The sequence below is a fragment of the Linepithema humile genome, chromosome 1, assembly GCF_040581485.1.
Source record: "Linepithema humile isolate Giens D197 chromosome 1, Lhum_UNIL_v1.0, whole genome shotgun sequence".
NCBI lineage: Eukaryota > Metazoa > Arthropoda > Insecta > Hymenoptera > Formicidae > Linepithema > Linepithema humile.
In genome coordinates this window covers 13,672,955-13,697,041 of record NC_090128.1, presented here as the reverse complement: position 1 = coordinate 13,697,041, position 24,087 = coordinate 13,672,955, and the positions used below count along the sequence as shown (strand labels likewise).

The following is a 24,087-nucleotide window of genomic DNA, read 5'->3' as shown; positions in this document are numbered from 1 at the left end:
CGGATGTGGTTAATTGTATTCAAAATATAAAATTTTCTATTTTTATTGACAAAACGTCCGATATTTGTAATGAAAAATGAATGACGTTTCTTGTGCGGTATGTTGATCCAGAAAATTTAAACGTACGCTCACAATTGATAAAATTAATTAATATTGATGCAAAAATAGTAGCGCGGAAAAATTATTTAACGCATTTAAGTTAAAAATGTGAAGACTAAACATTCCATTCTTTAATATTATTACTCTGTCGTGCGGTAATGCATCCGTTATAATAGAAAAAAAGTCATCATTTAAAACAAAGCTAGCTGAGGTTTGTAAAAATTTATTAACATTTTCATATCCGTGTCATTCTGCTGCATTGGCTGCGCATTCTGCATGTGCTAAAATACCGGAATATTGCAAAGAATTTCTAAAAAAAATCGCAAATTATATTAACGGTAGTCCTAAGCGTTCGGCTATTTTTCTAGAATTTACAGAATGTTTTCAGAGAACAAACCGCAAAATTTTAAGATTGGCTGATACACGGTGGCTTTCTCACCATACGTGTATTGAAAGACTTCAGGGGGTAGATTGTGTATCTTTGTCGACTTTCCTCGCCTCTCGTATTTTCATCTCACATGAAAAAATACGCGCGATTGGCTATAAGCGTAGTGAAAATGCGATATCCCTAGGCTCACGAGAGTGAAAATCACAGATGTGAAATGTGAGTGCGAGCAATGGTCGAATGTTTGTATATCATATTGTATTATCATATATAACCAAGTACAATCGGCTGTGTTCCAATATTATTTTTATCATTATAATTCATTATAATTTGAAAATAATGAACGTTACTGAGAAACAAAAAGACTTAATGATCCGTTTCATGCAACAACACCCCGATTTTGGACGGATAATGTAGATACAAATAAGATATAAAATATAAATATGTCATATGAATTTATATCCATTGTGCGTTACGTTTAATATCTATATATACCAATTTTTTTTATTTCTCTAAAATATTTAATATTTATTTTGTTCATAATATTTTTTTATATTGTCTAATTTTAAATCGAAAATAAAATATAATTTATTTGTATCTATATACCTGTACAATTTGAGAAATGTATTATCCGAGATATCAAATGGATCCTGTGTATCCCTCAATCTTCTCCTTATTATATTTAAATTTCTTTGCTGCCTTTTATTCCTATTTCTCTCATTTTCTTCTATCATCAGCAACATAACCAAATCCATTTTTTATACGCTGGCTCCGTGAGACTGCACAATACGATGCAAATTCGACACAATTTGACTGAATTCGACATCTAAATACTTGTCGAATAATCTCACGTGAAATAATTCGCATTTTCACTATAGTGAAATTTACACAATCAAGTGAATGTTCACTTTTGTTATTTTCACTAGGTTTTGAAATACACAATCGACCCCCTTGAGTTTTGGGATACTATCAAACATTTTTTAACTGAAAGAGTTGATGAAAAATCAAAATCTGGAGAAGATTTATTAAAAATAATGCAATACTTAGATGTAAAAGCATATTTCTTATTTTTAGAACATATTTTAAATTCTTTTAATTCATTTAATGCCTTTTTTCAAGCACTAGAAACGAGAATTTATTTATTACACCAAAAATCAGTAGAGTTTCTAACCACAGTTTGTAAACACTTTCTAAAACTTGAGTTTTTAAAAACCGTATGCAATAATATTCAATTTTCTGACAAAAATAATAAAAAATTTTTAAATGAAATAAATTTAGGATTAGAATGCGAAGAATACCTCAACGAACTGACAAAGAACGAATACTTAGACATAGTTGCGAATGTTCGAGAAAATTGTTTACAATTTTATGTGACAGCTGCCGAGGAAATTAGTAAAAGATTATCAATTAATGATAAATTTTTGTCAAAATTGAAAGTTTTTAATTCAGACGTTGTTTTATTTGATTTAACGTCATTCAATGACGTTTCTTTTATCGTTCAAACTCTCGGTGGTTTTGACGAAAATGTTTTAAAAAAAGAATGGTTTATTATACATCTCAATTTTACAGAAACAGAAAAAACAAATCTTAAAAAATTAAGTTTTGATGACATGTGGAAACAGATTATACAAAGTAAAAGCTCCAGAAATTTTGTAAAATATCCAAATCTCAAATTCCTTATAAATTCTGTTAGATCACTTCCAAATTCTAATGCCGATCCAGAAAGAATATTTTTAATTTTATCAGACTTAAAAACGAAAAAACAAAATAGCCTTTCATCCGTCTCTGTAAATGCCATTTGCGTTTTAAAATCAGCTTTGAATGCAAGAAAAAAATTTATTTTAGAGATGGAGATTAATGAAAAACATTTGTCTCTCATGTCATCGAACAAATTATATTCTACATGTTCTAAAAAACACAAAAGTTGTCTTAATCTACATGCTGCAGACGTTGATGATATAGCTGGTCCCTCAACATCTAATGATACGCAATAATAATGTTACAAATAAATAGTATTTTTTATATAACACAAAAAAGTAACTGCTAATTTTATTACAGAAGTGTAATAAGTTATTTGTCTGCAAATGACATCACACTTGTAAATGACAAGTGTAAAAAGAGTATCTTGTCTGCAAATGACATCACACTTGTAAATAACAAGTGTAAAAAGAGTATCTTCCCTGATAAAAATACTTTTCTGAAAATTTAACGAAATTTTGCTGAAATGTATTTGAAAATTTCTCTCAATTGACCCCATTAATTAATTTCATAAATATTTCAGCAATTTTTCATTAAAAAGTAACAGTTTTCAGTTTAATTCAGTAAATTTCATAATGATAATTATTTCAAAACTCTTTTATTACTTTTCAGCAGTATATTTTAACTTTCCTTATATTTCATAGTATTACATTAAATTTTTATACAGAAAATTATGATTTATTTTGAAATATATTCAGTAATTTTTCAAAAACTTTTATTTTACTTTTTATTGATTTCATAGTACTTGCAGCAAAATATTTCCATCAGGGATATTCTTATCAATAAATATAGATACAGATAGGCTAACAAAGTAGAGATAAAATTAATACAATAAAATTACAAAAATAAATATAGTTATGCAAACTTTTTTTTATTAATCAATTTAGTCAAAAAATATATAAGAGCAAAGAAATACTCTATATGACATATGATATAATATACCCAGCAAACGCAGCGATGTAATATATATATTTCAGATTCATAACGTTAAATATCATAAAGTAACCAGTTACATAGTAAGTAACACACATGTATGTTACATGTACTTCTGAATGTCAGCAACAAAAGCTCTGATATATCACAGAGATATGTATCACTGTACTTTAAATATTATATTTATGATATATAATTGTGCCATTATATATCACATAACAGATACATTTCAGATATAGAACGTTAGGAAACATATACATTTCAAATGCATAACATACAGGGTGTCTGGCAATAATCGCCCCACCGGTCATATACAGGTAGAGGAGGTCAAATCGAGTAGAAAAGTCCTTTACCATTTTTTGATTTTTGTAATATGTACTAAGTAATTAACGAAAAAAGATTGGTGAATCCGTGCAAGTAAAGCGCGCGCAGCGAGAAGGACATCCCACTGCTATGCGATCACTAGGCGCGCGATGAAGCGTTGGGAGGAGCGCTCTACAAATGACAATGGCAACATACGAGCGGCGCGTAACGCTAGATCCTTGTGTCCTAGTGATCGCGTAGCAGTGGGACGTCCTTCTCACCGCGCGCGCTTTACTCGCGCGGATTCGCCGATCTTTTTTCGTTAATTATTCAGTACTTATTATGAAAATTAAAAAATGGTAAAGGACTTTTCTACTCGATTTGACCTCCTCTACCTGTATATGACCGGTGGGGTGATTATTGCCAGACACCCTGTATATGTTATAAATGCGTAAAATCCGTATCCGACTAATTTGAAAATTCAGATTAAAGATTGAAATATGAAATTTGACCAAATAAGACAAAGAAATTTTAGCTACTTACATTAAGTACTTTTTTGTCTTGTTTGGTCAAATTTCAATCTTCAATCTTCAATCTTCATATAAGATAAATTGCTTATTTAACCAATTCGCAAATACATAAATAAAAATGAAAGAAAAAGTATAAATACTATGCATGTATTTAAGAAACAGAAAGAAGAGAAAAACTAAAAGAGCACTATTAAAATTTGATAATCTATTCATAATTTATAGATATTTCAATTTATTTTTTCTTAAAAAAAGCAAAAAAAAATTAAAAAGCACTATCAAAAGTTGATAATCTTTTCATAATTTATTGATATAACAATTTACTTCTTTTTATAAGTATAATTTGACAGTGCTTTTTCTCCTTTTTTCTATTTTTTAAATGTATGCATAGTATTTTTACTTTTCTTTTTTATTTATATACTTACTAATTGGTTAAATAATAGTTTTAAATAATCTAGTATCTTATACAAGGTGTTTTATAATGTCCAACGCTCGTGTACGGATAGCGTGCGGTAAACTGAATAGAAAAGTCCTTTACCGTTTTGCAATTTTCGCAATAGTAATTGAGATATTAATTAAAAGGGATTGACGAATAATCGCGCGTTGATCGCGGCTAGATCGTAGGCTGTACGCTCTAGGCGTGACAGCAATGAGAATCGCATGGCAACGAAAAATAACAACGCATATCACTCCTGCTCTCGCTACGTGTTATTTTTCGTTGCCATGCGATCCTCGTTGTTGTCACGTTTAGAGTGTATAGCCCACGATCTAGCTACGCGCAACGCGCGATTATTCGTCAATCCCTTTTAATTAATATCTCAATTACTATTGCGAAAATTGTAAAACGGTAAAGGACTTTTCTATTCAGTTTACCGCACTCTATTCACACACGAGCGTTGGCACGGACATTATGAAACACCCTGTATATACAAAATAATTGATATTTTGTCACATAGTAAAATATCAAAATATTTATATCAATACATCTATGTTAGTGCTCGGAATTAGTTGAACATTTCAGCCGATTTCCGCGATATACGCCTGTTTTTCTCTCTTTACTGCGCGCGCCGACGCCGCTAGGTCCTAGGACCAACGCCGCCGAGCGTTAGGAACGGCACTATCTGATTATGAGTAAGTTCTTCTCCCTATTTATTAAAATTTTAAAAAATTTATTAAAATTTATTAAAAATAAATTTTTATTTTTAAATTTATTAAGTGGAAATATTTCAATAGATTTCTACGTCAACCCATGAGGTACTAATGCTGATGCGTTTTTTAAAAAGTGGTTTCTATGTACATTATTGCATCAATTGTTCATTCTCATAAAAGGCCAAGAAAATCTAATTAAGAAAATCTTTTTTATATTTTTTTTTAAATTGAGAATTTGTTATTTTTATCTTTAGTGGAATAGGCCTACGGGGGAAACCACTTTTAAAAAAACGCGTCAGCATTAGTACTTTATGGGTGACGTGGAAATCTATTAAAATATTTCCACTTAATAAATTTAAAAATAAAAATCAATTAATATAATAGAAAGGCATAGAGAGCCGTCGCGGGATGTTAGTGCGAAATTATAATTTTTCTTAAAAAAATTAATTTGTTAGTCTACGTGAGACAGTTAAATTTGTACACCGATCTCTGGTTCGAGATACTTAAAGTTGTTGTGGGTCCAAAGAACCACAACCAATTATTAATAATAAAATATATATATATTAATAAAATATAAGAAAATATCTATTGCATATCAGATTAAGATATCTAATATTCAGTTTCCGGCTCATGCGAGACACCGGATAAATCGCGCAGCGAAAATTAAAACCTAATTCACTTTTTACGCGACAATGCTGACGAACGATCGAATTTCGTCAGCAAGTTAGATCGTTAAAACTGCAATCAAGTGCAGTTTCACATATATAAAATCGCCGTCGCGAGATCACGACGGCGGGTCTAAAACTATCAGTCACAAGAAACGGACGTATGTCCGTTGGGACCACAAATCTAGAAGAACGCGAATTATAACAATTCGTTAAAAGTGAATAAGAGTAACTTGGGGCTCCGTGATACTACACTAAGGCAAGGATTCCTGACGGAACCTAGATTACATAGAAGTAAGGGAATTTGTAATGAATCAAGAGATCAATAAATATGTGGAAGACTGTTTTTTATTAAAAAAAAACGTCAAAGGATTATTCCCGGATTCCCGGCCTAACTCCTTGGCAGATCCCGAACCCGTGCCCTATCACCAAGGGCACAACAAAGTGTACGAAAATTTTAGTACATTGTTCTCACATATGGAGAATCAGTATGTACTGATAGGAATCTTGATAGGATAACTTGATTGTTATCATTTGAGCCATTCCTTTATATGTGTTAAATTGTTTTAAATCACGCGGGCATTATGACGCGTTTATGTCCTACAGATTTGTTGATTTCCTAAACTAAGAGAAATAAATGTTAGAAGCGTGGGGTCTGAGTAGTTTAGTGGTAAAACATTCGCCCGACAAGCGGAAGACCCGGGTTCAATTCCCGGCTTAGCCACTCGCGCCCTGATATTTTTTCTCTATTCCCTTCTTTCTAATAATTCCTATCAGTACATACTGATTCTCCATATGTGAGAACAATGTACTAAAATTTTCGTACACTTTAAGTATCTCGAACCAGAGATCGGTGTACAAATTTAACTGTCTCACGTAGACTAACAAATTAATTTCTTTAAGAAAAATTATAATTTTGCACTAACATCCCGCGACGGCTCTCTATGCCTTTCTATTATATTAATTGATTGTTATCATTTGAGCCATTCCTTTATATGTGTTAAAAATAAAAAATTTATTTTTAATAAATTTTAATAAATGTTTTTAAATTTTAATAAATAGGGAGAAGAACTCACTCATAATCAGATAGTACCGCTCCTAACGCTCGGCGGCGCTGGTCCTAGCGACTGCAGCGTGCGCGGTAAGGAGAGAAAAGGAGGCGTATACCGCGGAAATCGGCTGAAATGTTCAACTAATTTCGAGCACTGACCCATGTGATAAACTTTATTTTAAGTTCTGCCTACGTTTTACGTGTGTCTACATATTTATAATAAAGCAATAAATACTCATATATATTCCAAAGTTAAATATTTTAATATTAATCTGTGCTAGTTCATCTATTTTGAGGCAATAAGTTATATTTGACATTTAACATTTGTTAAATGTTTCATATATTTGTAATGATTTTTTATATATTCTTTTATTAATTTTTTTAAATTCAAAAGTGTATATCTAATATGAAAATTTCGCACAAATTTACATTGTTCCCAAATTAAAATAAGAATAATTTGCTGGCATACAATGTGCAGCAACTAAGTTGTAGCACACAGGTGACTTGTAAAATACAAATACAAATTTACATTAACAGAATTTGAAATAATAAATGTTTTAAAAATAATTATTGCACACATTAAATATTTTATTAGTCTTTCAAGTGGATATTTAATGAAGAAATATATAATTTTGGTAAAAATTTTTTACATATATAGATTTTATAAAATATTTGATAAATAAAATTAATTTAATGCTTGTACAAATATTCGAAATAATTACAAATTTTAAACATGTAGAAAATATTTAATATTTATAAATTTTATAAATATTTTACTGGATTTTATAAGCATTTTACAACTTGAAATATTTCATATATGTATATTATATTATAGAAGAATGAAAAATATTGTGAGAATAAACAATTATTCTAGAAATAATAAATAATATATGGATTATAAATTACCTTAAGGTTGCTGCACCGTCACTAGATGCCCCCAGGGCCTCCTTCACCCTCAGTGGTCCATCAGTGCTTGCGAAATTATGATTGCGTGTCTTTATACAGCATTCTCGACTTTATCAGCATTTTATACGACACTCCCGACGCATATTTTTCTACATATGTGTAACAAAGAGATAACTCGAAAAGCACGATCACATGGAGGTACGAATTTGGCATTTGTAGCATTCGAAACAGGTGGCAAGAAAGGAGAAAAACCAAATATTGCGCCGACAATTTTGCTGTCGTAATTGTGTTACATTTAAACTACTTTTGTAAGCTTTTCGCATTTTCCGTATATGAAAAATAGTTTTAATATCTCGTATAGTATAATTTCAAATAATTAACGTTTTTCAGATAAATAATAGAAGCTAAATTTGAATGATATATATCCGCGCAATAAAATATACAAAATCTTAATCGCAGTAGTTGATCAGTTGCGAGCGAATTGACAATTATTTGCAGAAAAGAATATTTCAATTTTAATAGTGGTTATATGATTTGAGAAATGATAACGCGACAATTAATAACGAAGCGAATCTCGCTGCCACCTGCTCTGCTTGAACGCCGCCATGCGAATGTGAAAGGTAGCGGACGAACAACGGCATATGCCGCGTCTACGCGTTACAAAAAATGTAAACACGTCGTGAGCTACCACCGAATTCCATACGCGTGACGTTGATTGTTTTTGTTTTTCTTTTGCGATCTATTCTGTAGTACGTACTTTCACCTTGCTAGCACTCGTATGGCGGCAGTCGAGCAGACAACACAAGACAAAAGTCGCTCCGTATTTTCGCGTTTCTATATCGTAATTGCGATAAGTACTTACATTATTTTTTATGAATAACTGTTGCTTAATAATTAACGATATTAATTAGTTGCCGCAATTAACAATTTGTCTGTTTAACATCGCGAACAATTATTTTCAATTTAATTTGAGTGTCTATTCACGTTTATATGTTCGAGGAGCGAGTAGTTCAAACGTAGCATAGCTCCGACGGGTAGTACACAAAGTTAATCGCGTAATTTTCAATTCTTTTCTGTCGTTGTTGTCTGCTTCGGATTGTCGAACGGATCGTAGCTGTGTGATCGCGTTTTTCGAATTATTCCTTTATTAAGATTTAATAAAGCACGCGCCAGGCAGCCGTATAAAGCGTTGCACGATCGTTGTGATAAAATTCGCGTTGGTGGTGCCGTAAAAGAAAAACCAATTGGACCACTGAGAGGTGGAGGAGGCCCAGGGAGGCATGGGGCAACGGCGGAGCAACCTTAAAGTAAAATATCATTTATATTATTTGTTACTTCTGGAATATTAATTGTTATTCTTATAACTTTTTGTATTATGTGTAATAAAATACATATAAAATATTTTATATTGCTTTAAAATACTTTCAAATAATTAGAGTATCCAGGAAAATAATTACAATTTTACATTTGTGAACATTGAATATTTTCTACAAGTTTCATATTTTTAATTATTTTAATTGCTTAATTAATGGTTACAAATTTAATTTATACAAACATTCGATTTTATTTATGAAATATTTTATAAAGTTTTATATATGTATAAAAATTTTTTCTTCTGGAAATTATATAGTTTATTTATTAAAGATTTGTTTGAAAGACAAATAAAGAATTTAATACCAGCAGTAATTACTTTAAAATATTAATTATTTTAACAAATATAATAGAAGGGGCATCCAGAGATTAATTATTTTGATTATGGCTATAATGTGGGTATGTATTTGTATTTTACAGATCGACACTCTACAACTCCACTGTTGCGCATCATATACCGGTAAGTAACAAATTATCATTATTTTAATTTGGTGATAATGGATCTATAAAATATATATTAGATATACTAAAATTAAAAAAGATAAAAAGATAAAAAATTACAGAACATAATTATAAAAAATATTTAAAAACATAATTATAAATATATCAAATATGCCTATTTAATGGATCCATTGTCTTGGCTAGAATGGGCTAGAATAAATTGGTTCTAAAATATTTAATTATTGAATATATTCTTTTCTTAATTATGCACATAAGATTGCACGTTTACAGAATGAAGCTCATTACATTCAATAAGCAATGACGTAGAATAATTTTTGCAAAAAGAGAAAAATCTCTAAAGAATTTTTGCTGTTTTTTATATTTTTGATGTATGAAGAATTTTAAGTATACTAAGAACACTAAGCACGTATGAAATTTTGAGAGAATACAACTAGGAACATGAAGTAATATATTACTGATTTTATATGAAGACACATTATTTAATATACTACTTGAATATTTTACTTAATATATTAAATTTATAACTTTGATCATATTTGTAAGTTTGCTACTTAGATAAATAGCACAAAAAAAGAGAAATAAGTAAAACTATAATAAGTCAAATAATATTTTAAAAATATTTAAAATTTTTTATAGTTTATATTAATAGTTTTAATTTTTAAATATATATATACATATATATTTCTTCATTGAGTCTTCACATCTTATGGAAAATAACAATTAAAGTGCTCTCATTTATTGTATGTATTTGGATGTGAAAAATAAGTTGAAATAAAAATAAATATTTGTACAATTAATTTATAATATAATAAAAATAATTTGAATACGTGCTTTTTCTTTGTTTTTCTTGCTTTAAATATTTCTTGAATAATTTGAGATAAATTTTGGCTTTGATATTCTTCCCAAAGTTAAATATTAATTCATGCAGAAATGTAATATATAAAGAATTTCTTAAAAAATTTATATATTGTAAATAAATTAAAATCAAAGAGCAAATATTTTACATAGAGTCTACTTCAATTAATTTATATAATGAGAAACCATGTACTTGCAATTAATAAGTATTATCTGTAATATAATTGTATTTATTTTTACAATGTCAATTTTATCCTAATTTTTTCTAGCCTATTTATATATGTTTATATTTTAATTGCAAAATCCATTTTCAAGTTAGACTTACGTTTATTGTCATATAATTAAATCTGTGAAGTATATTCTTGATCCACAATTTCTGAATATAGAGTACAGACATACTACAACCGATAGTGCCGTTTGTCGGCAATATAGAAAAATGAATGTTTTGAGTTTTGTTACGTCTGGTCACAGGTCTATATAGTTGGCCCCCCCCCCCCCTAACGCAAATCGTAAAAACATTTATATATTCGGATTGTACATCGTTTGTACATGAATGTACTATGATTTTTATCGTTTGTACATTCTTCGTTAATTTTAAAAAAAATTACAAAGTTTTCATAACAGTGCTAATGATAGTTAGCCCCCCCTATGTCGCAATTACGTCACGTATACTATAATTTATGAATTTATCGTGCTTAATCGTTTGTACGTCGTTTGTACATTATTAATAATCGGTTAAATTTATATTCCAACATTTTGTTTTTGTTTAAAACGCAAAATAAATAATTTTTATTTGAATATGGCGGGTACGGAGCACGGAGCGGGTGCGCATGCGTTTTAGTAACTTCCTGCTAGAAAATGGCAGATAAATCTTCAAAGTGCATTTACATTAATGTCAATTTTACCAACATCAAAACTGAAATATGATAGTCAATTGCTGAAACAAAAAAAATCACTGAAGTATTTCATGTAAATGCTGAGGGCCATGGCGCTTATAGAAACGTTAGCAGTAAAATTTAAGCGGTAAACAAATTGGCTAATCAATCTTACGTTTTCGAGAATACTACACTGTAATTGGTTAATTTGTTTACTAATTAAATTTTACTTATGTTTCTTATGTTGTCATTGCACTCATTTACAAAATCATTGGTAGGGCCTATCCGGACAAACTTGCATAGTCGCATAAAAATATGCATAAGGAAATTGATTAGTCCATTTCTTTATGCATCTGTTTATGGACCAAATTTTATCATATGTTTATGCGATTATAGCAAGTTTATCTGGATAGACCCTTATGCATCTTCGTCTTGAGCTTCGAGAGCGGGCAGCCATGCCGCTTTGTTAATCGAGCTCAGAAGTTATTCAGTGCTTGTTCTTTTTTGAACAATGGCATCATTTTTTCACATTTTTTGACACCGAGATTCGGTTTTTTTTTTCCAGTTTTATTCAATCCATATTCGTATATTTTCTCTCACCAAAAACCATATGGTCGAGAGATTGATATGTTCACGTGGTATTACATAGCTCTACGTAATAAAATATTCCAGTGATAATTCTGGCCACCAAAATCAGTGGAGACAAGTATAATAGCTGTTACATAAAGGTATAATTAAATTTTTACTTTTACAATATTCATTTACCTAACATATTTATCTAAACATTTACATTGATTTAAAGCATCGTAATATTCGTTGCTACATAAGGACATATTACATTCTCAAATCGATGAGAAACGATTCTCAATCAAAAACAGTGTGGACTTAGATGATACAAATACAACAGAGGATTTGGTTGACACAGATACTGTGAAAGTGATTCAAATATTACAAGTGAAGAATAAAAGGTACGTTGCAAGATATTTTGAAAATTTATGCTAAAAATTATAATATAATATAATCAAATGAAATTCTTGTTTCTTGTTTCTTGCACGCAAATAAAACTTTAATTCTAAATTAAAAAGCATAATCTTTTTTTCATGTCTTGTGTCTTACATATACTCTTGAATTAATATATACTATCCCTGAAATTTTAGGAACACTCAATAAAATGACTTTCTTGGATCAAGTACCAAATTTCAAAATCTACAATCAAGAAAACTGTACAGACCATCTGTATTGGATTATGGAATTGATTATGGAATCATTGAAAAAAAATATTCCAAATGTACAAATATGGGACATCGGCAATTTGGATTATGAGTAAGCTTAAAGATAGCGTGTGCGCACGATAAATTGATATTAATTGTGCACGTGTGTATGTATGTGTATTATGAGTGATATTTCCACTTAATAATTTTTATTGGTAATGATAAAAATGATACAAGCTGTGAATTTCTCGACAAATTAGAATTACTCTTTTCGGCTCAAAGGAAGTTAATATTTTATTTTTAATAACTGAAGTCAAAGCGTGTGATACCTATTTTTATAAGAAATAAAGTAAAGTTACATATATAACAGTCAGCTTTTAATGCAAATCTAAGAATACGAAGGAAAGTGTACTCAGTAAACAAGAAAATATTAAAAGTTCAGAAATAGGATCGAAAATTTTTGAGAAAAATTAAATAGAATTCGGCATCATCATAAATGAATTCTTTTCAATAATTTTCAATCCTATTTCTGAACTTTCAATATTTTCTCGTTTACTGGGTAGTTTATTTAGATGATAAAAGCCTTTTGTCATTATTCTTGTTAAATGAAAATAAAAATATTTTTTTTGTGCTTTAACATATGTAACAGCTATTTTATTTTTTCGAATCTATTGCATCGAACATCTTTAGTATTCATATTATTACAGAGTTTTTAGGTATTGTTAATTTTCCGACAATAAGAAACGTCCGAGAAATGGACAATAATTTTTATTAATCTAGAAAGAAATATAAACAATAAGACACGTTTTAAAATAAGTAAACAATAATTTGATAATTTTAAATATAAAATAATGTTTAAACTTGTACTCGTCATTATTTGAATTTAACTTTTTTAATTATATATGATTAACATATTAAGTGAAAATAGGTAATGAATAAGTACTACATATTGAACAATAATATGTATGATGAATATCTGTTTAAGATTTGTAACCACATTTTTTTCTTCACATGTTCTTTCTGCTTACTTTAATTTTGATCACTGATTTGATTATTATTATTATCGACAACTTCTTCTTCAGTGTTGATATTCAGAGAAATTCTTTGACGTCAACAACTTTCAGAACATTTTTTATGGTATTAATAACTTTGTTGAACGTTTAGAAAAAAAATAATGCCTTCTGAAGTACACTAAGTTCATCTTTTTTAACACAAAATAAAAATAGATGAATGAATTTATGTTAAGGCATTTTATATTTCATTTCAACAATGTCTTACCGATTTAAAAGCTCAAGTTTTTTGTCCACATACTTATTTTTAATTTGTTAGTTTTAACAGAAAGTTGGATTTCTACATGTTTTACAGTTTCCTAATGCGATAAATTCAATAAATAAGTGTTGTTTTTGGTAGAGCAGTAGTAGCCGTGGGATGTCTGTTTTCTTGCACATTTATTATTGTTGCGCTTGAATGTATGAGTGTGTGCGCCCTTATGGAAATATTTTAGCAATTTTTCATTAAAAAGTAACACAGTTTTCAGTTTAATTCAGTAAATTTCATGTCTAATATTTCAAAACTCTTTTATTACTTTTCAACAGTATATTTTAACTTTTCTTATATTTCACAGTATTACATTAAATTTTCATACAAAAAATTATGATTTATTTTGAAATATATTCAGTAATTTTTCAAAAACTTTTATTTTACTTTTCATTAATTTCATAGTACTTTCAGCAAAATATTTTCATCAGGGCATGCACATATGTATGTTTATGTAAGTGTGTGTCTGTGTATGTGTGTAGTTGTTGGATGGGTGAGTGCGCGTGCGTGCGTGTGCGTGTGCGTGCGTGTGCGTGTGCGTGCGTGTGCGTGCGTGCGTGTGCGTGTGCGTGTGCGTGCGTGTGCGCATCTACGTCTGTGTGCGTGCCTGTACGTGCGTATGCGTGCGTATGCCTGTGTGTGCGTGATGTGCGTGCGTGCTTTGTGCGGGGTCCTTTTATAGAAATCTTTTAATTATGATTAAAAATTATTTGAATCAATTTTGAAAAAATAGAATTTCTTACAATGTTTTTTAGTTCGTGCTTTACGAAACAAATAACTATCGGTAGCCAATCAAAATCTGGATTGTTGCGACAAATGCAGACATCTCTCGGCAATGCTGCTCTATGTTTTTTTCACAGTGTTTTGTTCATCTCCACTCCTTTAAGGTTCTCAGTGATATATGTATTCATTTTTATCATCTATAACAGTGAAAATATAATAGTAAAATATTCCAAAATGCCGCGTCGTTCAACCGTTACTCTGGAAGAGAGGATTACGTTAATTGAAAAATATGTTGATTATTTCAAAAAAAAACCGTATCCTATATCTACATCTAATATTTGGAAATTAATGAGTGAAGAGCTAAATGGACGATGGTCTGCTTTCAATGTTTATGTAAATGTAAGTCAGAATCGAATGGGTATTTTATCCACGGCTTTATCCAATAAGGGATTATCTTTTCATAACGATACTAATGCCGATACTAACGATACATGCAGTTCTATTATGAATTTGTCAACATTAAATAACAGCAATGAAAATTTAAATGAGTTTGAAACAGAATTATACGATGTAGATGAATTCAAAATATGTATTACAAGTGAAGAATGGAAACTGATGAAAGAGGACCAATTATGCAATATAATGGCAAAAAAAAATATCCAATTTTGCAACCTGGTGTATGGACAGATATTTTGTCTCTTGCTATTTATCATCAAATAGAACTTCCTTGTGCATTTGTCTTCAAACATTCTAAAATCTATGAAAGTCCAGATAGTCTTCATTATTTACGCATTACAGGACATTGTAAAAGCAAAAAATGTAGAAATCCAATTTTCTGTTACTTAGATAAAAATCCAGGAGATAATGATTTTGATTTAACAGTTAAAACTCGCGACACTCTGTGGGATAATAAACATGAAAATGTAAAAAGACCACTTCGAGGACTTAGACGTCAAAAAATCGGACAAGAAGTTTTTTATCAAGAATGTGGTAATTGGCAAAAAAGTCAAATTACAGATGATACTAAATTTGGACATCGTATTGGACCACATATTCCCAATTTAAATGTTCTTCGACAAGCTAAAAAAGAGTATGTGGACAAAAAACTTGGAATTGAGCTTTCAGATGGGCAAGATGTTGTTAATACCATAGAACAAATGAAATACAAAGTGCCTTACCATGGATTTATTCATGAAGTAAAACGAGATAAATTCTTTGTTTCATTTAGTACTTCATCTCAACTGTATACTTACAAAAAATATTTACAAAAAATGAAGAAAAATTCAGCTATACAAGTTGATGGGACAGGAAGTATTATCAAGTCTCTCACACGTTACGATGGATCTCGATCTGGTCATATCTTTCTGTATTCGATAACGATAAATTTTAATGGAACAACTCTTTCAGTTCACGATATGTTAACTGAAAGTCAAGACACTAATACTTTATTAGGATGGCTTAATCAATGGCAAAGATTGGGTGCACCAAAACCAACTACTGCTGTATGCGATGCATCAAGAGCTTTATTGAATTCATTATCGTTGACTTTTAATTATCAGACAATTAAAGCTTACACTGAAACGTGTTTTTTGTATTCATCTAAAAACAAAGAGTATTATTATAGACCTACGATTAATACGTACATCCGAATTGACGTTGCTCATTTGATGAATATGGTACGTAAATGGTTGTGTTTTAAAACTATGCAACATAAAACAGTTTGTCGTTTTTACTTGTATGCTTTAGCTTTGATGGTTGACAGCCAAAAACTGGAAGAGTTTCGTGAAATTTTTTTGTTAACTTGTACAGTTGCTTCGCATGAATTTTATGATACAAAAATTGAGTCGATATTTGGTGAAACTGTTATTGATGTTAGAAAGAAATTGGAAACATATATAGAAAATCGGCAATTTCTTGTAAATATTGAAGAAAATATCGCTTTTGATGATAAAAACGAAGTACACTGTAAAGATAATGAAGATGATATAATATCAGGTACTCATCAAAGTCGAATTAAAGAATATATCGATAGTTTGTTGGTTATTGCTAAGAGTTCAAAAACTCTGGGTACGGAACCCAATCCTTTCTTTTCTAATGATTTTATTGATAGCTTCTTACCACTTGCGTATGAGTTTCCATTATGGTCTTCTGCTGCTCTTCCTAAGTTTACAAAACGTGCAAGTACTGCTTTAGTGGAAGGACATTTTAACGATTTAAAAAATCGAGTATTGAAGAATTACTCTGGACTTTTGAGAGCAGATAAATTTTTGAAAATAATATTTGAACATTATTCTGGTAATGCTACAATATTAGCATCAAAATTAATAACATGTAATCAGGAAAGAAATTCAAGTGTTAAGTCACCAATACTGTCAAATTTAAATAATTCAGAACTTGCTTCGCCATCACATGGATTCCAAATATTATCTAGTATAGAAAATCAGAAAGACTGTCGAAATTTCTTAAAATCTAACATTGAAAAAGTTGTCGATAATAATAATAATAATCAAATTAGTGGTCAAAAATTAAGCGAGGAGAAAGAAAATGTAAAAAAAAAATGTGGTTATTATTACAAATCTCAACCAGATATTCGTCATCGTAACAATCGTATTAAAGATATTGAAAAATTAATGCTTTTAAAAAATGGTAATAACGTCAATCAACCGACTTTAATTGATAAACAACCCTATTTTGCAAGAAATACTTGTCTATTCGATTCTATAATACAAATATTAACCACAGCGGCTATGGATGAATCACAATATTTTACAACAATAGAATCAAATGCCAACAAGACAATGCAATTTATTTTTAATTTTATTAAAAGGGGATCTTGTGCAAATATTTACAAAGAAAGATGTAAACTTTTACAACAATTATTTAGCTCAAAAATTCAAGCTAATTTTCAAAGGCGAAATATTTCGTCGTTTTCCATTGATTTGTGGAATAATCCAGCTGTTATCTGGAAAACATGTTTTCCATCAAGTGCCTTAGATACATATCATTGTTCAATATGTGATACTTACTCATCACCTATTCCCACGTTATGTGTCAATCATAATATAATTAAAAAAGATGGACTTGGTGCACTTCAGAAAGCATTACTTTCTTCTAAACATTTCACAAAGTTACTTCAATGCCAAAAAAAGTGTTCTGGAAGTTGTTCATGTCAAAGAACTTACAATGATCAAATATTTATTGAATTGGATATTCGGGAAAGCATTACCAGTGTTACAGGAATGAAGTTCGCATTAAAAGACTTTCCAATAAAATTAAATTTAAATACTGACGAGTATAGGTATAAAAATTATTTTATATTTCTAATAATCAAATTATTGTTATTTTAAAACGTGTTATTTGTTGTTTTCATTTCTTTCTAGATTAGCGGGAACTATTGCCCAACTCCCGGCACATTATGTTTCTTATTGCCGGAGAATTGACAATACTTGGGAACTCTGTAACAATATGAGTACTAAAGTTGTTCGATGCAATAGACTCGATAAAATAGAACCATCAGCTGTTTTATATGTCAAAGTAAACAGCAGAAAAAATGAAATATTTTTATCTACGTTAAATGACCAGAGTAATGAGGAGAGTTTCCTAGTGCAAAATACCTTTGATGACTCCGATACTCAATCGCAAGATAACTGGCGCAACAAGGGTAAAAATGAAAAAATTTCTTGGGAAGAATCACCAATTATTAACGGTATAAATGAAACTCTAATTGACAAAAATACATCACAATTCTCTTTATTATCAGAAAAGAGTTTTGATTCAACGCTAACGGTTGATAACAAAGTTTATCAAATAATAGGAATAAAAAAAATTGTACCGTAGTAATTTTTACAAAACGCAATGATTTATATTTGATAATATTTATTACATTTGTGTTATGTTATAAATTTTATAAGAATTATAGAACATTATAATATATAAGAAAAGTTATGTTTGTTATAAGAAAAAGGTCATAATTTTATATAAGGGAGTTACAAATTACAAGAAAAACGTTACAATTTCGTCATAAGTTTATATAAGATATCTCAGTAAACGAGAAAGTATTGAAAGTTCAAAAATAAGATTGAAAATTATTGAGAAGAATTCATTTATGGTGATGCCGAATTCTATTTAATTCTCAATAATTTTCAACCCTATTTCTAAACTTTCAATACTTTCTCCTTTACTGGGATAAGATAGTTATATAAGAGATAAGTTACTATAAAAGAAATATCAATTTGTATAAGTATGTTACAAGAAAAATGTCATTTTATATGAGAAAAATATAATTTTGTTACAAGAGAAACGTTACAATTTTGTCATAAGTTTATATAAGATATCCCAGTAAACGAGAAAGTATTAAAAGTTCAAAAATAAGATTGAAAATTATTGAGAAGAATTTATTTATGATGATGCCGAATTCTATTTAATTCTCAATAATTTTCAACCCTATTTCTGAACTTTCAATACTTTCTCCTTTACTGGGATAAGATAGTTATATAAGAGATAAGTTACTATAAGAGAAATATCAATTTGTGTAAGTATATTATAAGAAAAATGTCATTTTATATGAGAAAAATATAATTTTGTTACAAGAGAAACATTATAATTTTGTTATAAGTTTATATAAGATATCCCAGTAAACGAGAAAGTATTGAAAGTTCAGAAATAGGATTAAAAATTATTGAGAAGAATTCATTTACAATGACAATTATCAATATTTTTATATAATATTTATATGATATTTTATATGATTATCTAAATAAAAAAAGTACTTTTAATATTTATTTATCCTATAATATAAATTTGTAAGAACTTATAAAGAACATATACAAATAAAATAATTAAAATTCTTATTAATATGAAGCAATTAAGCCTTCACAAAAAATGTAATCTAATAATGAAGATTTATAAACTTAAAAACTCTTATAATGATGTTGGAATAATGTATCATACATTTCTGACAAATTTATTGCTTTGCAAGCTTCATCTACTTCTTGCGTCAAAGCTGGTGTGCCACAACTGAAAACATCAATCTTGTTTGTCTGAAAGAAAAATTGTTTTAAGAACATATTACATAATGTAATAAATAGATTAAAAGATTACACGATAAATATAATTTATATTATCTGATAATGATGAAATGCTTACAGTAGGATACAACTTTTGTATAAACATAAAAAATTGAGGAAACTTTGGGCGTCCAAAATGTGTCACTGCCTTCAGTCCAGTGAATAGAGACTTATTTGAAATCTTTTGAAAATGCCGTTCGCAAATGTACTAAAAGTGAAATTAGTTAGATTATCTGTGAAATTCTTTCGAATTAACAATAATATTCAGATATCTCACCAAAAGTATTGTACGTAGGTCAAATTTTTGATAAAATTGAGTAACAAAAATATGAATCGACACTGTGTTGTTAACATCTGCTTTTTCGGCCTCTCTTAACACATCAACCAGCCATTCAAATTGCTTCTGCGTTCTTGTTACCCAAAGAACATATTACATAATGTAATAAATAGATTAAAAAATTACACGATAAATATAATTTATATTATCTGATAATGATGAAATGCTTACAGTAGGATACAACTTTTGTATAGACATAAAAAATTGAGGAAACTTTGGGCGTTTAAAATGTGTCACTGCCTTCAGTTTAAAATATATCTAAAGTGGAACATTTTGATATATATATCCTTCTCTTTACTATAATGTTAACAATGGTGTGTTGTTATACCTTCTTGCAACCAAAGTTTACATTGCAATTTGACTTGTAAACAACATCTTTGAGTATTGATGCAAAAGGTATAACACCTATTCCACCACCAACCATGATTGCCACTTCGTATTTGTCCCAATCTTGATGACTTTCTCCATATAGACCATCTACGTGAATCTATCAGTACAGATAATAAAAGTATTATTAGTAAAATAATATGTAGATATAAATAAATATGCAAAGTTTTATAATATGAAGAGTTACCACTGGCAGACTTTCATTAGATATTATACACTGCTCTAATTTTTCTCTAATGTTTGTAGTCCACGGTCCAATTGTCCGTATATGTACACTTAAACTTGTTTCGTATGGTGCAGAAGATAAAGTAAATGGATGATACTCATTTGTTTGTAATGCTGGACATGCTATTCTAATCCACTGACCAGATTTATATTGAAAATTTAAAGGTTTTGGAAATGTTATCCATGTTACATCTACAATATATATATGTGCAGATAAAATTACAAATTTGTAGTATGTGAAAAGTTAGATAAGAGCCTAATTATAGATAATCTAGTAATACAATTTGAAAAAAAACGTACCTGATGGTAAGATTTCTGCTTTGAGCAATGGTATCTATTGTTTTCCTAGTCAAAGTTATGACTTTATCGAAGATAAATAGAATAGCTGGTCCCAAAAAGAAATAATGAAAATATGATTCCTGTTGTGGTGCATCAAACATTTTTCAGTTATGTAAGATTATTGTGTGATAATCAAATTTTTGTAAATATAAAAACGTTAATTACTTGTACTAGTCTTCCACTGCCGTGTAAAATCATGAGTATGTAGAAAACTGGATATAAGGAGTGAACAAAAGAGAACCAATTGTAGAATGATTTTCGTACCATTGGCAATGAACATATGAATATCGATCCAGTTACAATTGTTAAAAGTACTCCCGTTACACCTGCCATTGTACCCCAAAACCAATAATGAAATTTGGGAAGTTCATGTGTCCTAAATGCCAATACGGTTAATAAACGCGTACAGATAATTGAAATATCTAAAAAGAGACATAAGACTTATACAAACTTACGCGTGGAAATAATTGCGAAACAAACATGTTAGATCGTCAGCACTTTGCGTAAATATATGACAGAAGTTGAAGCCATGTCCGATTACATGTAACACTGAAAATTTTCATGTATAATAGTAATCGTGCGCACACGCTATCTTTAAACTTACTCGTGATCCAAATTGCCGATGTCCCATATTTGTACATTTGGAATATTTTTTTTCAATGATTCCATAATCAATTCCATAATCCAATACAGATGGTCTGTACAGTTTTCTTGATTGTAGATTTTGAAATTTGGCACTTGATCCAAGAAAGTCATTTTATTGAGTGTTCCTAAAATTTCAGGGATAGTATATATTAATTCAAGAGTGTATGTAAGACACAAGACATGAAAAAAAGATTATGCTTTTTAATTTAGAATTAAAGTTTTATTTGCGTGCAAGAAACAAGAAACAAGAATTTCATTTGATTATATTATATTATAATTTTTAGCATAAATTTTCAAAATATCTTGCAACGTACCTTTTATTCTTCACTTGTAATATTTGAATCACTTTCACAGTATCTGTGTCAACCAAATCCTCTGTTGTATTTGTATCATCTAAGTCCACACTGTTTTTGATTGAGAATCGTTTCTCATCGATTTGAGAATGTAATATGTCCTTATGTAGCAACGAATATTACGATGCTTTAAATCAATGTAAATGTTTAGATAAATATGTTAGGTAAATGAATATTGTAAAAGTAAAAATTTAATTATACCTTTATGTAACAGCTATTATACTTGTCTCCACTGATTTTGGTGGCCAGAATTATCACTGGAATATTTTATTACGTAGAGCTATGTAATACCACGTGAACATATCAATCTCTCGACCATATGGTTTTTGGTGAGAGAAAATATACGAATATGGATTGAATAAAACTGAAAAAAAAAAACCGAATCTCGGTGTCAAAAAATGTGAAAAAATGATGCCATTGTTCAAAAAAGAACAAGCACTGAATAACTTCTGAGCTCGATTAACAAAGCGGCATGGCTGCCCGCTCTCGAAGCTCAAGACGAAGATGCATAAGGGTCTATCCAGATAAACTTGCTATAATCGCATAAACATATGATAAAATTTGGTCCATAAACAGATGCATAAAGAAATGGACTAATCAATTTCCTTATGCATATTTTTATGCGACTATGCAAGTTTGTCCGGATAGGCCCTACCAATGATTTTGTAAATGAGTGCAATGACAACATAAGAAACATAAGTAAAATTTAATTAGTAAACAAATTAACCAATTACAGTGTAGTATTCTCGAAAACGTAAGATTGATTAGCCAATTTGTTTACCGCTTAAATTTTACTGCTAACGTTTCTATAAGCGCCATGGCCCTCAGCATTTACACATGAAATACTTCAGTGATTTTTTTTGTTTCAGCAATTGACTATCATATTTCAGTTTTGATGTTGGTAAAATTGACATTAATGTAAATGCACTTTGAAGATTTATCTGCCATTTTCTAGCAGGAAGTTACTAAAACGCATGCGCACCCGCTCCGTGCTCCGTACCCGCCATATTCAAATAAAAATTATTTATTTTGCGTTTTAAACAAAAACAAAATGTTGGAATATAAATTTAACCGATTATTAATAATGTACAAACGACGTACAAACGATTAAGCACGATAAATTCATAAATTATAGTATACGTGACGTAATTGCGACATAGGGGGAGCTAACTATCATTAGCACTGTTATGAAAACTTTGTAATTTTTTTTAAAATTAACGAAGAATGTACAAACGATAAAAATCATAGTACATTCATGTACAAACGATGTACAATCCGAATATATAAATGTTTTTACGATTTGCGTTAAGGGGGGGGGCCAACTATATAGACCTTCTGGTCACTAGACGTGTGTAGAGAATTCTGTAATATCGACTATTAGCGCGAAATTTGAAATGTTTCCTTATTTTTTAGTCACCCTGCATTCACCGGGTTTACTAGGGATACAGGAGGTAACAATCTATCGTATGAAAAGGATATGAATAAAATCAAATAAAATAGATTAAATTAGCTTACCTAATTTTAATTAGGAACAAAGCCTTATAGATACGTTTTAATAATGCAGATATTACACTGCTAAATATAAACCAAATAACTCAGTGTTTTCAACTGAACAATGCAGAGAAAAATAGTATGTAGAACTTAATATGACCTAACAGTGAGTCTGCTGGAAGAGAACTGTCTCACGAGCGATGATGTACGTTGGTCCTCTTGTGGTGGGGAGTAGGCCCTCAAGAGTATCGCATAGATTTTTAATCGTTACATCGGCTTCTTGATACGTTGTAATATCGTTTGGCTGGAAGTTGATATGCAGCTCGTTTTCGTTTATAGAAGATAGCCGACGGATAAGATGGGTGTCTGGTAACCTTTGCTTATTTTATTGTTATCTCTTCACTTATTTGTTCAATGCATTGTTCAATTATGCAGTATTCTTATAGTTATAGTATAATTAATATTTTTATAAATTTGATAGGAGCGTAAAGAGCCAACAGCCAGATATTCGTGCGAAGGTTATCGTGTATTAATTTATAACCATTGAACAATACATTAAAATAATTCATTCTATCACGTACATTGAGGTTTCAACCATCACATTATATGGTTCTAAGTTTTTTCTCCTACCTCGTTCCATCTTGTGTGGACGAG

At 29.7% G+C, this 24,087-nt stretch overlaps 1 protein-coding gene and 1 non-coding gene across 8 annotated transcripts; one reads left to right on the top strand and one right to left on the bottom strand.

Annotated features, from left to right (window-relative positions):
- Nucleotides 1–6,471: 6,471 nt before the first annotated feature.
- On the top strand, nucleotides 6,472–6,543 carry TRNAV-GAC (transfer RNA valine (anticodon GAC)). The gene has a single exon. It is a non-coding gene; the product is annotated as a tRNA-Val (tRNA).
- Nucleotides 6,544–18,427: 11,884 nt separating this feature from the next.
- Nucleotides 18,428–22,580, bottom strand: LOC105676037 (dual oxidase-like). Of its 7 annotated transcripts, XM_067348044.1 has the most exons (12): nucleotides 22,144–22,580; nucleotides 21,904–22,069; nucleotides 21,549–21,714; nucleotides 21,400–21,493; nucleotides 21,110–21,320; nucleotides 20,906–21,024; nucleotides 20,568–20,797; nucleotides 20,322–20,480; nucleotides 20,165–20,251; nucleotides 19,934–20,066; nucleotides 19,736–19,864; nucleotides 18,428–19,629 (listed from the first exon to the last, which is right to left on the bottom strand). In XM_067348044.1, the coding sequence occupies exons 3-7, from the start codon at nucleotides 21,583–21,585 to the stop codon at nucleotides 20,752–20,754; spliced, it is 507 nt and encodes a 168-aa protein (XP_067204145.1). In that variant the 5' UTR covers nucleotides 21,586–21,714; nucleotides 21,904–22,069; nucleotides 22,144–22,580; the 3' UTR covers nucleotides 18,428–19,629; nucleotides 19,736–19,864; nucleotides 19,934–20,066; nucleotides 20,165–20,251; nucleotides 20,322–20,480; nucleotides 20,568–20,751. The 7 variants fall into 7 exon arrangements, 4 of the variants coding, with proteins under 4 accessions (XP_067204145.1, XP_067204144.1, XP_067204146.1 ...); XR_010888142.1 differs by having other exon boundaries at nucleotides 20,165–20,480; nucleotides 20,906–20,990; nucleotides 22,144–22,494; XM_067348043.1 differs by having other exon boundaries at nucleotides 20,165–20,480.
- Nucleotides 22,581–24,087: the final 1,507 nt, after the last annotated feature.

Excerpts from the sequence above, each read along its gene's own strand:
- LOC105676037 (XM_067348043.1), bottom strand. The coding sequence starts at position 21,585 with ATGTACAAATATGGGACATCGGCAATTTGGATCACGA. Across the intron at positions 21,494-21,548 it reads ATCGGCAATTTGGATCACGA|TGTTACATGTAATCGGACAT; the intron begins GTAAGTTTAAAG and ends GAAAATTTTCAG. Across the intron at positions 21,025-21,109 it reads GCAGTGGAAGACTAGTACAA|GAATCATATTTTCATTATTT; the intron begins GTAATTAACGTT and ends GCACCACAACAG.